This window comes from Mustela erminea, chromosome 2, assembly GCF_009829155.1.
Source record: "Mustela erminea isolate mMusErm1 chromosome 2, mMusErm1.Pri, whole genome shotgun sequence".
NCBI lineage: Eukaryota > Metazoa > Chordata > Mammalia > Carnivora > Mustelidae > Mustela > Mustela erminea.
Genome location: NC_045615.1, coordinates 64,858,978 through 64,878,224, shown reverse-complemented (window position 1 = coordinate 64,878,224; position 19,247 = coordinate 64,858,978). Strand labels below are relative to the sequence as shown.

At 40.1% G+C, this 19,247-nt stretch overlaps 1 protein-coding gene across 1 annotated transcript in view; it reads left to right on the top strand.

The window, feature by feature from the left end:
• PAPSS1 (3'-phosphoadenosine 5'-phosphosulfate synthase 1) overlaps positions 1 to 19,247 on the top strand; it is a 99,295-nt gene that overhangs the window by 33,920 nt on the left and 46,128 nt on the right. The window contains exons 6-7 of the mRNA XM_032333085.1: positions 14,578 to 14,691; positions 17,819 to 17,930. Coding sequence (XP_032188976.1) covers positions 14,578 to 14,691; positions 17,819 to 17,930 — 226 coding nt within the window. The remainder of the gene's footprint in view (positions 1 to 14,577; positions 14,692 to 17,818; positions 17,931 to 19,247) is intronic.

The following is a 19,247-nucleotide window of genomic DNA, read 5'->3' as shown; positions in this document are numbered from 1 at the left end:
TTTGGTTCTTTTATTAGTTTTTTTTTTTTTTTTTTTAAAGATTTAGTTATTTATTTATTTGATAGAGAGAGATCACAAGTAGGCAGAGAGGCAGGCAGAGAGAGTGGGGGAAGCAGGCTCCCCGCTGAGCAGAGAGCCTGATGCGCGACTCGATCCCAGGACCCTGAGATCATGACCTGAGCTGAAGGCAGAGGCTTAAACCACTGAGCCACCCAGGCGCCCCTCTTTTATTAGTTTTTGAAAACTCTTGGCCATTACCTCTTTAGATATTATCTTTGCCCTATTCTTTCTCTTCCTGAGATTTTAGTTAGATGTTTGTTAGACCATCTTTTAAGTGCTTTTAAGTGCTCTGTTCTTTCACTCTTTTATTCCTCTTAAAGATTTGTTTACCTTCGAGAGAGAAAGAGAGTGGGGTGGGGGGAAGACAGGGGCAGAAGGAGAGGGAGAGAGAAACCCTGCACTGTGTCTGGAGCCCAAAGTGGGACTCGATCTCATGACCCTGAGATCAGACCTGAGCCAAAACCAAGAGTTGAATACTCAACTAACTGTGCCGTCCAGGTGCCCTTCTCACTCTTTTCATGTTAATTTTTTAGTTTTAATAATTTCTACTCATTTTCAAGCTTAGTCATTCCTCAGTTATGTGTAATATATTGATTTGCACCTAAAATTGTTAAACTGATAATCATTACAAAAATTGCATCATTTTTTTAAATAGAGTGTACATCTCTCTATTGAAATTTTCTGTTCACACACTGTCCACTTTTGTACTAGATCCTTTAATATAGTAACTATAAAGTCATACCTGGTTGTTCCAGCCACTGGGTCATTTCTGGATCTTGCTATATCTCTTATTGCTGACTTTTCTCGTTCTTTTTGGCATATCGTAATTTTTTACTGAATGCTTGACATTGTGTGTGGAAGCATAGTAGAGATTGAGGGAAATGGTGTCTATGCTCTGGGCGTTTATATTCTTTTTCTGTCACACTGCATAGTGTGTATATAGTATAGTATATTGAGTTAATTTAGTTAGTAGCTTAGATGGAGTGGGTTTCTTTATTCTGTAGTTATTCATTATGAACTACCAGCTTCAAATTTCTCTAGTGGTAGACTACCCTACTTTGTGCCTAGTCTGGGATCTTGCCTCCTACAGGGTCTTTCTTAGTGTTTCTGCTCCACTTTGAGCTTTCAACAGTCCCTGGATGCCTGCATCTCAGAAGGGGTCTCCCTACATGCTGTCACTCCTTTCTCAGTGGAAAGAGAGTTATGCTATTGCTCAGAACTCAGTGCTAGGCTCACGATGGGGGAGCAGTGGTGGTTCTCGAGTCTGCTGATCCAGCCTCACTCTTAAGCAGGATCTATACTCCGGGGTCTTAGATGGGTCTTTGTCAGTGTCGTTTCCTCTTCCTGCATGGTAGCCAACCTCTGCTTTGAGCCTGGGAGGTCTTAGTCCCATGGAATAGCAGATTGCTTGTTTGTATCAATTCAGGATATCTTGGGCCAGGAGAATTTCCTCCACATTCCTTTAGTTGGCCATTTTTATCTCTACTCCTTTTTCAGAAACAGTGGACCCTGGGAGGGTTTCCCTCCCTTCCCTATTAGCTGCAGGCCTTTGTGTGGCATGAGACAGTGATCCAGGGATTGTGGACAGAATTTTGTGCCTGTGTGCCACCAAGGGGAGCTCTCTAGTTGTGAGACCTTCTAATCTTTATTCCAAGCATGCTGGTAGACCTGCTTGTGAGTGTAGAACTCCTGGCGTCTGTGGTTCCCAGGTATGCAAACCTATCACTAGTCCTCATTTGGCCTTGAAGAATGCTAAAAACAGTTAGCTGCTTTTCTTTCCTGCTTTTATTGCAGCCACCTCTTCCTCCCATGTGCTCCTGAGGGGCATGTTTATGGGTCTTGCCTTTTTTTGCTGGGGACTTGTCAATCTTTGGAAGCAGTTCTAGGCACTGTGTTAGGGCCTCAGCTCTGTGATGGGCTCAGGAATGTTTACAATTTCATATATTTGCTGGTCTTTCCTCTTGTTACGTGATGTTCTATTCCGGAATCTCTGTTTAATTTTCAGCAAACCGTCTATTCTTGCTCTGCCTTTAGCCTTCTGGGGTTGTCTGTGTTTCCAGTATTTTTCCTTTTCATTTGGATTATAATTTGTTTGCATTTTTTTGTACATTATACCTATCTTTTTTTTCTTTTTAAACTGGAGATTTATTAATGTTAGGAAGCTATACAGAGTTTTATTTTCTGTTAGTTTGAGTTATCAGTTTTCATATCCAATTAGTGGTTTTTAAGTGTTTTATAGAACCTCAGGAAAGTACACAGATACTCTCATATATAGTGTAGGGGGCTCAGGAATCTCTGAAGCTAGATAATTTCAGGTAGCACAGGCACTTCTTTGGGATTATTAAACATAATATGTGGTGGATGCTACACTTATCTCCCTCCCTTATGTCTTCCCTTTCATTCCTAACCACCTTTTTTTAAAAGCAAGATTTTATTTATTTATTTATTTAATTTGAGAGAGAGTTCAAGCATCAGGGAGCAGCAATTAGAGGGAGAAGGAGAAGCTGGCTTCCCATGGAGCAGGGAGCCTGATGCAGGGCTTGATCCCAGAACCCTGGGATCATGACCTGAGCTGAAGGCAGACACTTAACTGACTATGCCACCCAGGCACCCTGATTTCTAACCATTTCTTTGGGTCCCGGTGTAGAATAGCGTCCTTTGGGTTAAACATTTGACCTACATAGAGGTTTTTTTTTTTTTTTTTTTTTTTTTGATAGTGAACAGACGATTCTGCTGTTTTTATTTAAAAAAACTATTTTGAGAAAATTTTGCAATTGTCTGTAAGTCTAAAAATAGTACAGAGAGTTCCTGTCTGTCCCTCAACTGGGTTCCTCTTTCCTTAACATCATGACTATAGAAGATTTCTCAAAACTAAGAAATGAATCCTGGTAAGATTTGATAAGCTAAAGCACACATTTATATGGCTTTCACAAATTTTTCCACTAAGGTCCTGTCCTATACTGGGATTTAACTCAGGATCCCAGACTGTACTTAGTCAGAAATTGGGTTTTAGCCATGATTCTGTGGAATGAAAATACAGACTTCATGTAGTGTCTGTCGTGCCTGGGACTTTGTAGTTCTCACTACTCCCAGTATTTAAAACTTGAGGGCAGACTGTCCCTGTATGATTTTAGGCTCATACTACCTGATATTCCTTTAACTGGTTACCCTGTTTCCAGTTCCTTATGCCTTTTATTCCATCCCGTACTGTTCAAAGAATCCTCTTTCTCGAGTTTGTCTAGTTGTTTTGTTTTTGTATTTTTTTTTTTTTACTCTAAAGAATTTATTCATTTTTCTCATGGTTTATAGAATCAAGGTGATTTGTGTTCAAGGTTCTCCATAGTTTATTTTTATTTCATTTATTTTTGTAAAGATTTTTATTTACTTATTTGACAGAGATCCTAAGTAAACAGAGAGGCAGGCAGAGAGGCAGGCAGAGAGGAGGAAGCAGACTCCCTGCTGAACAGAGAGCCTGATGCAGGGCTTGATCCCAGGACCCTGAGATCATGACTTGAGCCGAAGGCAGAGGCTTTAGCCCGCTGAGCCACCCAGGCGCCCCCAAGCTTCTCCATAGTTTAGCTCCAAGCTGCATATTTTCATATTATTGTCCTTAATTTATTTTGCCACTTTTAAATGAAGCCTTCTGATGTTTGCTCCTAAGTAATGATTATACTAATTGCTCTTTTATATGGATGTTACTCTGTGTTATGCCTGCTAGACAATTGGATAATTGGACAGTTTCCTTGAAGGTTTGAAAAAGAGGGGTAGAATAAAAAACCAACATTTACCGAGGACTTACTATAAGGGTCCTATATATGGGGCTTTGTGTGTTTTAACGTATTTGTGTTTTTTTTGTTTTGTTTTTTAAAGATTTTATTTTTATTTATTTATTTATTTATTTTTTTAAAGATTTTATTTATTTATTTGACAGATAGAGACCAGAAGTGGGCAGAGAGGCAGGCGGGTTGGCGGGGGGAAACAGGCTCCTGCGAGCAGAGAGCCCGATGCGGGGCTTGATCCCAGGACCCTGAGATCATGACCTGAGCTGAAGGCAGAGGCTTTAACCCACTGAGCCACCCAGGTGCCCCAAGATTTTATTTTTTTGAGAGAGAAAGAGAGAGAGCAAGCACAAGCTAGGGGAGCAGCAGCAGGAGAGGGAGAAGCAGACTCCCTGCTGAGCAGGGAGCCTGATGTGGGGCTTGATCCCAGGACTGTGGAATCATGACCTGAGCTGAAGGCAGATGCTTAACAAGCTGAGCCACCCAGGTGCACCAACATACTTGTTTTCATTGTTAGAATCTGAGGGCAAGTGGCATTCCTCCTAGTTTAGCTTCTAACCACTTCTTGCTCTAATTACTGTGACAGCTTCCAAATGGTCTTTGTGCTGAGTACTTTATATATGTTTTCTAATTTTATTCACAGAGTAAACCTCTGAAATATTTCAGAAATATTGAGTAACTTTCTCATGGACATACTGGATTCTATACCTAGGATTCCAGGTGTATGATTTCCTAGGATTCATTTCCATATGCCTCTGGCTTTTACTTTCAGTGGTGTTCTCATTATACCTAAAGTGCAGTGTAATTAAATTCACAACCAGAAAGGTGTTCTGGTTATATTAGTTTAAAATGGAGAAATTCCCTTGTGTCATAAATCTCGATGGTGACAGAAGAAATGCAAATGGATTCTTAATGCAATTCCTTTTTTTTTTTTTGAGATAGAGACAGAGAAGCGGGGCAGCGGGAGAGGGAGAGAGAGAATCTCAAGCAGGCTCCATGCCCGGAGTGTAGCCTGACAAGGGGCTTGATCTCATGACCCTGAGATCATGACCTGATCTGAAATTAAGAGTCAGATGCTTAACTGACTGAGCCACCTAGGTGCCCCTTTTTCTTTTCTTTTCTTTTCTTTCTTTCTTCTTTCTTTTCTTTCTTTTTTTTTTTTTTCTTTTTTTTCTTTTTTCTTTTAGACAGAGTGGGGGCAGAACACATTTGCCTTCTTTTGGTACCACCCTCATTTGGGGAAAAGATACGACTTCATTTCCCATTGAAAGTATGTACTTCTGTGTTTTATTTGGTTGATTCTGTTAGTTAATTTAACAGATAGTTAATGCTTTATGTGCTGTGTACTATTACAAAACACTCATCACTATTATCTATAGTTATAGACTAGAATGGCCATATCAGTTCGTTGATTTTTTTTTTTTTATTGCATGATATGGAATTAAAGAACACAGTTGAAGGGAGGTATACTCAGAGTTGGTGGTGCAAGGAGTCTTTGCCTGCCGCACCCTGAAGGCAGGGAGCTTAGTGCAGCGCACACCTTCTGAAGCAGCCTGTCCCTGGTGACCTGGGGGTGGCACAAACCGTGCAACTTATTGTCACAGAGGCATTTGTGAGGTTTTCCACAGGTGGGTTGTGGGAGCTCATGGAGTGGAGCTGATCTTAACAAAGCTAGACGGAGAGATGAGGGGCTGATGATGTCGGGTGCAAGGGTGACAGTGAGGAGCGAGGGTGTGAAGATGAGAGGTCCTGCACTAACCAGTATCACGTGTAAGACGGTCATTGTGTGTGCCAGAAGGCAGTGTCATGGGCAGAGATGGAAACCACTAAGAACTCCCATGGAGGCAAGGCCTTCAGTAGCTGTTTCAGGAGCATTCCTACACTGAGTATGTTAAAACTCTGAGAAGTGGGTTCAGTTATCCTCAATTTACAGATGGAAGGCGACTTAGAGCGGTGACGTTGTCTGTCCCTGGACAGCGCCATGAGGGGCAGTGTTGGATTTGAACACTGCATGAAGGAAGCTGAAGTCCACTCTCTTCTACACTGCTTTTCCTTGTACCTGGATTCCTTCCCTTTCCAGTTGGTTTCTGAAACCGCAGTCCTTTCTGTGGCTCTCTCGCTCATTCCTTGACCATCTTTTCCGAAGTGTAGTTGGGATTGAGAACTTGAGAGTATTGGGTCTTAGAAGGAGTTAATATTATTAGAATACTCTCCGAGGACTTCAGAGCCACTCAGAGGCAGCAGTGTCTGGAGAGGAAGGAATGTTGACCATGTAAAGAAGGAAACTGCCTGTGCCTATCTCTGGTTTGTGGGAAGTGTTTTTTCTCTGTAGTGTGAAGTAGGACATGATTGTTGGTTACCTGAGTTCCTTTTGCAAAGCTGGCGACCATCATGCCAGATGTACTTAGGCCCTGAAACCTAAATCTCAATGGTAAGTGAGCAGCTTGTGTTATTAAGCTGTATAAAACAAAATCTTATTTTAAGTACATTTTATTTCCTCTTCAGGCTCCATTTGTTAGACTTTTGTGGGGTTTTTTTCCCCCCTCTAACTAATCATTTGGTCCTCTGATAGAGTTCAGCAGTTGGATTCTGTGCTGACACCAAGTGTCTACAGTTAGCTTGGATATTGCAGGCTAAGTCCACAGTTAGCTTGGATATTGCAGTCCCACAGAGTGCTTCTACTTCAGATGCCAGCTGTAACTAGGGTGCCCAGATACCTGCATTTCAGCTTGCTGACTGCCCATTCATGGGGGACCCGGACCCCCCACAGCCTGGGTCAGTTATTTGACTCACAGAACTCACGAAAGCACTTTACTTACCAATACCAGTTTATTGTAAAGGGTACAGCTCAGGAACATGCAAATGGACGAGGCCTATAGGACAAGGTCTGGGGCAGAGAGAGCCGTGGTGCCTCTCTGCGCTTTGGGCACTGTTACCAACTCAAAAGCTCCCTGAACTTGTCCTCTAGGGGTTTCTACAGAGGTTCTATCACAGAGGCATGATTGAGTCTTTGGCCATTGGTGACTGAACTCAGTTCCAGCTTCTATCCCAGCCCAGAGTTCCGTGGATGGAGTTGAAAGTCCCAACCTTCTCATCTGCATATGGCGTGATCTTTCTTGAGGAGCCTCTTGGCCTGGAGTCATCACAGTATCACACCAAACACACCCTTAATCACTCAGGAGATACCAAGGGTTTCAAGAGCTCTGTGCCAGGAACCAGGGACAGAGACTAAATATATACTTCCCATTGTAATATATGGGAAGCTTTTTATTGGAGCAGAGAGGGTAACCTGATTTGGGGCTTTCTGGAGAACGAAGTTTGTATCCTTGACAGTCAAGGCATTTTTCTATCTAATGCTTGTGTTGCTTTGGAGAGACTCTCCTGAAATGAATTCTACCAGGTGCTGCTTCTTTAATCTTCTTTCCATACAGTGGGTATTTTGGAATGGTGGGTGTTTTGGTTAGCATAATGTTAAGTATCCTCAATCATCTCTGCATTGTCTTACTTCTCTTTTGATCTGGCCTGTGTAATATAATTGGGGTAAGGAAATGTGTTCGTTTATATTAATACTTAATTTCTCAGTGTTTGGTCAGAGCGTCTTCAGTTTCTTAACGTGCTTCAGTTGGCATATTTTCATATTTTTATTCAAGAAAATAGAAGACACTGAAAAATATAGAGGATTTTTGGATTTAAGTTTTTCCCTGAACCCTTGGATGGTCACTAGATGGCCTGCTGGTATCGCATTTTAACTTGGTGTGTTATGACATAAGAACGTAGGCTTCTTGCTGCTGGTTTTAATCTAAAGTGATCTTTTAAATACTGTTTTTAAATCTACTAGGAACTCGAGATTTACTAGTGCTATAAATTATTTAAAGGTTTGTCTTTTTATGAAATGGTGGTTTAGTGCTCTAAATGGATTTTATACTGCACATAAAAACCTGACTTCGCAGCTCAGTTTTAAAGTCTTGCCAGAATGCTGTTTGGTGTTCATGCTTGGGATGCATGTAGTTTAGATAATAGAAATTTAATAGTTACATAAAATATGAATGAGTGCTAGCCTTCAAATCTGGTGAGCAGATTTGGCTCAGGAAAAAAGTGCCGAAAATACTTAAAGGCAAAACTTAGAATGTGGAATCATCATGTTTATTAACATGTTCACAGTTATTTAGGAAGATTCGAAAGGGAAGACAAGGACATTACTGTTTTCAGGTAATGAGTGTTTGTTTTGTTTGCCGGTTTCCAGAGAAAAACAAACAATTCTTCTTTTGAGCAAAGATGATAGAGTATATGTTAGGTCTTAGATTGTGTTTGGTCAGTCAAGCAAAAAAGAAGTTTTGAGTACCCATGTAACATTTTAGAATTAATATTTACACATTCATAATATTTAACTATTTGTAGACCTACAAGATTAATGGTAGCATGTGAATTGTATACTGACTCCTCACTCAGGGGGCCCCCCTGTATTCCCTTCACCCATAAATGCTGGTGACTGTGGTGCTCTCAAGATTGGTGGTGAGGGGTTTAGGTATATAAACACTTGCTCTAGGCCTACTTTGTGGTCTATTTTTATTTTAAAGGAAATTCTGTGAAATAAAAAATTTTATATATACAAGTTGAAGAAGAACACATTGTTTTCTTTTTTTTTTTTTAATTTTATTTATTTATTTGTCAGAGAGAGAGCGAGAGCGAGCACAGGCAGACAGAGTGGCAGGCAGAGTCAGAGGGAGAAGCAGGCTCCCTGCAGAGCAAGGATCCCGATGTGGGACTCGATCCCAGGATGCTGGGATCATGACCTGAGCCAAAGGCAGCTGCTTAACCAACTGAGCCACCCAGGCGTCCCGAACACATTGTTTTCTAATAGCTAACTGTGTCTCTGGAAATCTTAATGAATCCCAAATAAAATGGACCACTCATGTGGCCGGGACTTCACATTATGTTGTCCAGATACCTTGTCTCGCTTTGAGGTGGTTTTTGCTCATTTTAGATGTTTAAGATTAGTTTTGGGAACTGAAAAGATTTGTCAGTAGAATGTGCTAGAAACTGGCCGTGTGTACATTTAGAAGGTTCTTTTTGTATTCCTGATAGCGAATTCTCTTCTCTCTACACATAGAATCTATATAGAACTCGCTTCCTTTGAGCAAATGTTCCATGTGCCTCTTGATTCATGCTGTTATGTTTTTGCTAATTCAGAAAACATTCACTCGATGTGGTTTTTTTTTTTTTTTAGAAGAGAAAAACAGTAGCAGCTTCTTGAACTTTAGTTTTGACTTTAGTTAGGCATTGGAAGAATTTGTATTTAAGTTGTAAGGCTAAAATTCATTTGAAAATATTGCTTGATGTGAATTTTGAAAAGGGAATGATTGTAATGCTTAGAATGAAAAAATTATCTTGACTCAAAATAAGAAAAAAATTCCTCCTTTCTTGAAAGTGATTATAGCCTCTATGTTCATGCATATAAAGCAGCACATTAACTAAGAATGTATTCATCCCAAATGGGTTCATGGCTTATATGAGTGCACAAAACATTAGAAAAATAGTTTAGTTGAGCTCCTAGTGAAGATACTATTCTTTCATGTTCAGACTGGTTCTCTTGGAGATACAGGTTTGCTCACAAATTATCTGTATATTTGTTTTCTTGATTTAGGATATGGTCTGAAGAAAGATAATGTATAGAAACATTATCATTCTCCTTTCTCACTTTGAACACCCCTTCAGAGGGAGTAGATTGACATACCCGGGTGTACCCTGCGGTGTGGTTCTGGAGAAGGGTGGGTTTCCCGATGGAGACAGCACAACTCCGGCCTCAGCCTGGGGCCTGCGACATCACATGGGCCGTGGTCGCTGCTGCTGTTGGTCAGTGGTCGCTGCTGCTGTTGGTCAGTATTTGTGTGCTGAATCTAGTGATTCTGGCTTAGGAAACTAGCTAAAAATGCCCTATTGCATCCAACAGAGATTAAAAGATTAGTCCCTTGGATGCTCTCCTCTGGCTCTCCAAAACTGTTGACGATCATCAGCAGTAACTGTAGTGGAAGAGAAGAGTGGTCAGCCTCTACAACGTAAAAAAGATATCCTTAAAATAATGTAGGCTCCAGGGGTGGCAAAGAAAACTTGATGTAGAATTGTTCTTGTCAGTGAAATCCTTCTCTTCCCTGGAGTCCCGCTGTTATTTGTCGCCAGACTGTGGATTCTGGATTTTGAAGTTCTAAGTGGTCCAATGTGGTGGACGTGGAGGTTTTCAACGTATTTACAATGAGGCAGTTTGGAAAAGTTGTTTGAAAATCGCTCACTTACTCTTCTTAGAAATGTTTAAAAATTTTTAGGCCTAATTGAAGTATTCAGTATCTTTGTTTTTTGTCTAGAATTTTATCAACACATGAAGATCACATACCAACAACCCTGGGAATTGTGAATGTTTAATAAAATCATGAAGATAGACTAAGGACAATTTGTGTGACAAAATGTGTCATAGCTTGTTTTCACTAGAGAAATAGTAATGATTATTTTTATTTATTTTTTTTGGAGAATAGTAGTGGGACCTTAGTTGGAATCCCAGCTCTAACATTTGTCAATTAACTACATGACCTTGGAAAAAATACCTAATTTCTCTGGCTTCAGTTGTCCTGAATAATAGTGCCTGTCCTAGAATTGTACTGAGGATTCTCTGAGTTAATGTGTGTAGGGTGCTTAGAACAGCTCCTGGAATGTGGCACACTTGCTCGATTGAGTATTTATTATGTGTTAAGTGTGTTGGAAGACAGAACAATAGGGATTCAGGGCCAGTTATTAACCTCTTCTGAGCCTCAATTTCCAGATCTGTTCAAGCAAAATACTTCTATCTTCCTTGGTAGGATTGTATGAGGATTAAATGCATCTCTTCCCAGGAAGTCCTTGGGACAATGTTGGTTTCACAGGAAGCGTCCAGCTAATGTCAGTCCCTGCAGTTCAGGTATTTTAATTTGCTGGATTTCACAGCAGACCTGTAACATACGTGTATATATATCTGTTAACAGCTGGAAAGGATACCGGTTCAGAGATGTGGCGGTGACCTTCTCAAGGTTGCACTGGTAGAGTTTGACCTCAGATCTCAGGTGTAAACATCAGGAATAACTAACCTCTTGCTTTCTCTTGCCTCTTTTTGGTTTTGAAGATATGTCCCTAATGTTTTGTGATTAATGTATTTAATTTTAAGTCTGTTTTATGGAATTTTATCACACTCTTCCTTGTGAAAGTCCTAATGAATGCTTTTTGTGTAAATTAATTTTAGCATTCATTCCAAGTGTGGAGGGTTTCAGTTCTTTATTTTGCAGCAGGAAAAGTGGGTATGTCTCAAGATGCCTTTGAGAGCTTTACGTATCCAAGAATCTAATTGAACAGACAGAGTGCGTGCAGTTCTCCTAATGCATGTCATATTGTTCTTGTAGGAAAAGTGGATTCTGAATTTTTATTTTCTAGTCGATGAAACAATAGGTTTTGTACAGACTCCTGAAACCGCCAATGCCCTGTAATGGGGAGGGAATATATAAAAATGACAATGATAACCATATGTGGGATGGTTTGTTTTTCTCAATTCCAAATTCTCTTAACTGCTATAATTTAAAATAAATGTATTAACAGTGATTTCTGAAATTATTCCTTGTTATTGCACAGAATAGACTACCTTAAGCTATTTCTTTTGCTAGATTATAGGTCATTTTTTTTCTTTCCAGTTTTATTGAGATAAAATTGAAATACAAAGAAAACAAGGGACTTTTCTATATGTGATTTCCTCTTCAGGTACACAGTGAAATCAAGTATTGTGTATAGATCGTGTATGTATACTTAACTGCTTCTTTGACTATTGGCAAAATTTAAGACATGCCTCTCTAGCTTGGCATTACTAGACGCAGTATGCCTTGGGGTGCCTGGGTGGTTTAGTCGGATGAGAGTGCGACTCTTGGTTTCGGTTCAGTTCATGATCTCAGGGTCCTGAGAGCAAGCCCTGCATCGGGCTCTGCATTCAGTGGGGAGTAGGCTTAAGAATTTCTCTCCCTCTCCCTCCACACCCCTTCCCATGCTCATGCTCTTGGGAAGAAAAAAAAGAAAGAAATAATCTGCCTCATTAAAACAAAGTTGTATAGTATTTTTATCTATAGGAAGCTGGTGGAAGGTGTCATTCTTCCTTCACCATTGTCTTGAATGCCCTCATGTAGTATTTGCCCCATAAACACAATGAATAGCCTTCAGTTGTGGGTGCCTGCAGGAAGCTTTACTGCAGAAGGCCTGGAAAGGTATATGAAGTGTCTTGTGCTGTGCACGGCTTATGTTGTAGACACTCCCTTTTCCACTTTCTTCCTCCTGTGAACAGTGGGATGCTCGAGGGACAAAGGGGTCTCCCAGAAAGTACCCATGTTTGCACACCACAAATAATTAGCTAAACTTGGTATTGTAGCAAGCAGTGTTTCTTTCCTGTATTTAATTTGTATTCTTTTCTCTTTTCCTTCATGCTTGGGTTTATCCTAAGAAAGATCAGAAGCCTTGAATTTGCCAATGGGAGCAGACTGATTTTGACACTTGATTTAGCTAGTGCTGAACTATGTCTATTTTGTTCTGTTTTGGAGGAGAAATGTAGGAGCATCCATCTTTCTAGATTTCAGAACCCATAGGGGCTGCTTGAGTAGTGGCACCATACACATATATGACTGCTTTTCTCCTCTCTTGAAGATATTAACATAAATCCGTAAGTCCAAATACAAGTTGGAAGTTACTTTCCTCGCTTAGTCAGGAAAATAGCAACCAGATTTGAAACTCTGGTTTGTCCGTTGATACTTGTTTTGAATTGCTTTTGTTGTTGTTTTGCATTTTTTTAATGGGCTATTTTTTAGAGCAGTTTTAGCTTTACAGCAAAAGTGAGAAAGTAGAGTGAGTTCTCATATACCCTACCCCACCGCCCAACCAAGCACAACCTTTCGTATCAACACCCCTCACCAGAGTGGTACATTTGTTATAGTTGAAAGACCTACTATGACACATTGTCACCCAAAGTTCATAGTTTACAGTGGGGTTCTACGTCTGTGGGTTTTGACAGATGTATACTTATCCACTGTTGTAGTATCATATCATTTCAGTGCCCCAAAAATCCCCTCTTGCCTTCATTTCCCCTCAGCCCGCCCTCACCCATAACTCCTGGCAACACTGGTGTTTTCATCATCTCCATAGTTTTTCCTTTTCCAGAACGTCATATAGTTGGAATCATACAGTAAGCAGCATTTTCAAATTGGCTTCTTTTGCTTAGTAATATGCATTTAAGTTTCTTCCATGTCTTTTCGTGGCTTGGTAAGTTTATTCCTTTTTAGTGCATTCATTGTCTGGATGTACCAATTTATCCATTCATCTACTGAAGGACATCTTAGTTGTTCCTGAGTCTTGGCAGTTAAGAATAAGGCTGCTTTAAATATCTGGGCAGGTTTTTGTTTGGACATAGATTTCAGCTTGTTTGGTAACTGCCAAGGAGCGCAGTTTCTGGATTGTATGCTAAGTGTGTGTTTGGTTTTGTAAGAAGCTGCCAGACTGTCTTCCAAAGTGTCTACACTATTTGCATTCCCATCAGCAGCAAATGAGAGTTCCTGTTGCTCCACAGCCTCACCGGCAGCCGGCGGTGTCAGTGTTTCGGATTTTGGCCGTTTCCCTGATGGCATGATGTGGAGTATCATTTTATATGCTTGTTGGTCATTTGTATATCTTCTTTGGTAAGGTTTTGGTTCAGGTCTTTGGCCCATTTTTTTAAAAAGATGGGGCTATTTGTTTTCTTACCACTGAGTTTTAAGAGCTCTTCGTGTGTGTCTTAGATAACAGTCCTTTTTCAGATATGCCTTTTGCAAATATTTTCTTCTGGTCTGTGGCTTATCTATTCATTCTCTTGAGAATTATTTTGTTTTGAATAACAAAGTATTGCTTGGATGAGATACATGTATGAAAAGCCCTTAATCATTGCCACTTTTGTATGCTTATAAAGGTGACCTAATAGATTTGGCTTTAAAAAAAGTTGAAGCAATTAAACACATTTTGGTAATTATTCCTTGGGGTCTGACAAGTGAGCAAGACTTGTAGAGATCCTCTAAGGAGCTGTGTTGTGATTACAGATACATTCTTCTATGTTCTTAGAGACAAGGACTGTCCCAATGTTGTGTAAATGTGTACTTGGAGTTCACATGAAACTTCTTGACTGCATTCCAGATGGTATCAAAAAGTGCTGTTTCTCAAACCACAACAGTAGGGGTAAAGCTGATGTACTCAGGAGTACCTTGTGGCTTGACTGAGAAGGTGGCGTTGGTGACTCTAGGGATAAAGATGCATACGAAAGCTGAAATAAAAGGGTTTTTGACATGTTAAAGATGAGAGTGGTAGTATTTAGAGTGATTTTGTTTGTTCCCAAATTCTTCTTATTACCTCTTAGTTGAGGTCACCTGTTTTTCGCAGTTGCTTGATTTTGACATCAGTGGCACATTCTTAGAATTCATTCTTCGTCACTAGGTAATGGGATGTGATGCTTAAAGACTTTTGTACGTGGCATATTATGTGTTGAGAGTAGACCAGCAGACCTCAGGAAAAGTTGACTGGGGAGGCACAGGATTCAGAGCCCACTTTTATACTTTGTTTTGAAGTCTCCTTTTGGGGTGTTAAATTTTCTTCATTAATATACCCTTTGGAGAACTTTAAATTGTTGAATCAAATATTTAATTGTACTTTCTTTGTTGTATAGGATATTGTACCTGTGGATGCCTCTTACGAAGTAAAAGAATTATATGTGCCAGAAAATAAACTCCATCTGGCAAAAACAGATGCAGAGACATTACCAGCATTGAAAATTAATAAAGTAAGTGCTTTGTTGCTTTTCGTGCCAAGTGATTTAGCCTAACATATAGTCATTATCTATAAATCTTGTTTAATAACTATGTTTAAGGGCGTGGGTGGTGATGGTAGGGGTTATAGTTATAGTTTATATCACAATTTCCAGGGATGGGAAATGTATTTAATTTGTGAAGCCATATTCCCAAAATATCATGGCTTTGATGTGGTTTTAGTCATAATATGTACTTTTTTTTAAGTGGGGGGAAGGGCAGAGGGAGAGGGAGAGCAAAAATCCTTAGGCAGGCTCCATGTCCAGCACATAGCCTGATGCTGGGCTCCATTTCATGACTCTGAGATCATGACCAGAGCCAAAATCAAGAGTAGGAGGCTTATCTGACTGAGCCACCCAGGTGCCCTAATAATATTTACCTATTTTGAAACAGCAGACCAAAGATTGTATAAAAGTTTTCGGCTTAGGAGCACCTGGGTGGCTCAGTGGGTTAAGCCTCTGCCTTTGGCTCAGATCATGATCTCAGGGTCCTGGAATCGAGCCCTGCATTGGGCTCTATGCTCAGCGGGGAGCTTGCTTCTTCCTCTCTGTCTGCCTGCCTCTCTGCCTACTTGTGATCTCTGTCAAATTAATAAATAAAATCTTTAATAATAAAAGTTTTCAGCTTACCAGAAAGAATGGGTTCTTAATGCTTCAGAATACTATAAGTACAATAATTAAAATGAACATTTTTTCCCCCTCCAAACAGGTTTCATAATATTCTGCCAAAACCCTGAATTTCTTTCTTATTTTGTTAAGAGTAATTCTGTATATGTCACCTCTAATAACATTGAGTGTCCCCCTCCCCAACTACTCAGCTAAACTGGGTATGATGACAATGGAAACTGTAATTTATCATTTTGAAATATTAGAGCATTTTAAACTGTATCATTTAGATGTACTTTAAAAATGGGGAGATTAGGGGCGCCTGGGTGGCTCAGTGGGTTAAAGCCTTTGTCTTTGGCTCAGGTCATGATCCTGGGGTCCTGGGATCGAGCCCCGCATCATGCTCTCTGCTCAGCAGGGAGCCTGCTTCCCCCTCTCTCTCTGCTTGCCTCTCTACCTACTTGTGACCTCTATCTGCCAAATAAAAAAAATAATAATAATAAATGGGGAGATTAAGGACTGAGAACCTGGATCAGAAGTTGACTTTCCTAGCCTTTCTTTTAGTTCGTAAAAATCCAGAATACTCAGGGAAGCACTAAGTCTTAAATTAGGGAGGAAAAGAAAACAAACAAACAGAAAAAACACCCACCAACAAACTTCTGGGCTTAGAGAAAGCCTCTTTAAGTAGTTACTCAAATCCGTGGTTAGAAGTAGATTACTTGATGCACTTTGTGTGGTTGGGTCTGATCAGAAGCTAAGACATGCTGGGGGAGCAGAGGGGGAGAGTTGGGAGACCAGAGCCCCTCAGAAAGGTGACTGTTGCAAGGGAACAGATGTTGTCACCGACATACTTTGCATCGAATGAACCCCCACACACAGGGCTAGAGAGAGAATATGAGAATGAATGAAGATGAATCCAGGTCAGTCAGACTCTACAACCCAGAAACACAGTAGCTTTTTTAATATTGTGGTTTGTTCTTTGCATGGCAGGATGAAAAGTAATTAATTAAAAGAATTCATCTTAAGTCCGTAGTGTATTAGCGTGGGCTGCCATAACAAATACAGTAGACCAGAATGCTTAAGCAAAAAAAATGACTCTGCTAACTGTTCTGGGGGTTGGAAAGTCTAAGATCAAGGTGCTGGCTGATGCCATTGCTGGTGAGACTGTCTTTCTGGCTCGCTGACAGCCCTCACTCTCTGTGTCATCATAAAGAGGAGAGAAGGAGCTCTGGTGGTGTCTTTCCTCTCCCTGTGAGGGCACCAGATCTGTTGGAGTAGGGCCCCACCCTTAATGACTTCATTTAACCGTGTCCTGTCCTTATAGCCAGGACTCCAAATAGAGTCACACTGAGGATTAGGCCTTCAATATAGGAATTCGAGGGGGGCACAGACATTCAGTTCCTAACATATACCATCTAGAATTGGATTTTGGTGGGAACAGATAATGGCCAGGTCTGAGAGTTAGGAATAATTGATGAGAGGAAAGCCTGAAAGCAGGTGACACAATTTGGTCTATGCAGATGATTGTTCCTGTGAATGGAAGGAGGGGGAATACCTGTTATTTGAATGTGAAGTGAAACACATCAGCCGGCATACTTAGGGAATAAATAGTAAGCTACATTTTACTCACACCCCTTGGCAGTTGCTTTATCTTTTCTCGTTTGAGAAACATATGCACAGTACGTGTGCACACACGCAGTTAAATGAGCACATCCAACTTGCCTTAATGATACATAGTCCACCAACTCCTTTTGGTAGGAGATGCTACAAGTCTTGAAGATGAAGAAGTCGTACAGTCTTTGTAAAATGAGGGGTGCTCTGACATTGTTGAGGAACTTGTTCTCATAAATATATTTTTTAAAGATTTTATTTATTTGACAGATCACAAGTAGGCAGAGAGGCAGGCAGAGAGAGAGAGGGGAAGCAGGCTCCCTGCTAAGCAGGGAGCCTGATGTGGGGCTTGATCCTAGGACCCTGAGATTGTGACCTGAGCCGGAGACAGAGGCTTAACCCACTGAGCCACCCAGGCGCCCCATTGATAAATATTTTTATGTAAGGTTTGCTTTAGTTTGAGGCAGTAGTTATCAAAGTCTAATTTCCAGACCATCACTGTTAGGATTTTCTGGGAACCTATTAAAAATACAAATTCTTGGGCCCCACAGCAAAATGATTGAAATAGAATCTCTGGAGGTGGAACAATCTTTATTTTAATAAAGGCCTTCCCGGGGTTTCTTATAACACATTAAAGCTTGAGAACTACTAGTGGAGGAGATGCTATCCTTATTAGAAATGCTTTGAAGCCTAATGTTATTTACATTTATTAGGAGAAATGCACATTTTCCTAGTGCCCTTAATCTTTATTAGATTTGTATAATCTATAATCATTCTTGAGGTATTTGTTCCCATTGCTTTCAAAATTAAACTTCTAAAGGTTATTGCTGCTTTTGTTCCTAAGTGTATGAAGTAGAAAACTTTCCTTTCCTGTCTCGTTTGCTAGGTGGATATGCAGTGGGTGCAAGTTTTGGCAGAAGGGTGGGCGACCCCACTGAACGGCTTTATGAGAGAGAGGGAGTATTTGCAGTGCCTTCACTTTGATTGTCTTCTGGACGGTAAGACCATTTACTTCTCTAGTACATCGAGCCTGGAAGAGAAATGACACAGATTCATCACCATTGATAAAAAACAGTGGTGATGTCTTTAATGGAGGTAGCATTTTAAGACTAAGGTACATCAGTACTGAATACCCTGAGCAAACTATGAAATCTTTTCTTTCCCCATTTTGTTTTCCTGCATGTCATTTATTGCAGAGAGAAGGAAAACCTGGGGATTGGGACTGAGAGTGTATTTAGAAAGTGAATATAGTGTATTTAGAAAGTGAATATAGTATCCACTGGAGCACCTTGATAAATTTGTCTCTGAAAAGTGTACATCTGTACTGAATTTTGCTCTACTGAAATCCATGCTTGAGTGTTCTAATAAGGGATCAGGGAGTCCAAGTTAAGGAGTCCTGAAACAGATGGTTAAAGGGATCATTCTTCTTTTAAAACACTGAAAAAGGAAAAGGTGCCAAGGAAATTGATGGTTAGTATATTGTAATGATAGTTCAGCTGCCTGAACCTTTGTATACCGTTGGTAAAATTAATTAATTACATTAAAGAAAATATTTTTAAATGTTACAGAGCCCTACTAAATTGCTACCATGTTCTTCTTTGTTATGATTTCTTTTAACTAAGGAGTGAAATTGATAATAGAAGTTATAACTCCTAGTCATTTTTCTTAAATTTTATCATATAAAAGTGTTAAATACTGCTTTTTGGTTTTTCTTCTTTAGAACCAATGGTAAAGTCTTTGTGGACTGACTTCTTAGTAGTCATTTAGTCTGGGTTTGGTACAAATCTACCTGTTAATTTTCCCTTTTAAACTGTACCTCTTGGTAACTTTAAAGCAGCCAACCAGTTATCATTAATTTTATTGACATCTTTTGTCTAAAGAAGGCATGCCATGATTTCCAAAAGATTATACTTTTACTAGGTATGTAAATAAGATCCACATATGAATTTGAGAGTGCATTTTTTTTTCCTTCTAACCTGGGGACAGTGATTAGAAAAAACGTTTATTTATTTATTTATTTATTTATTTTTTATTTTTATTTATTTATATATTTTTTAAGATTTTATTTATTTGACAGAGAGAGATCACAAGTAGGCAGAGAGGCAGGCAGAGAGAGAGAGAGAGGAGGAAGCAGGCTCCCTGCTAAGCAGAGAGCCTGATGTGGGACTCGATCCCAGGACCCTGAGATCATGACCCGAGCCGAAGGCAGCGGCTTAACCCACTGAGCCACCCAGGCGCCCCGATTAGAAAAAACATTTAGAGCTTGGAAGGTTGGAAACTGAGAATGTGCTTTGTCTCACTGATCATACATTTTG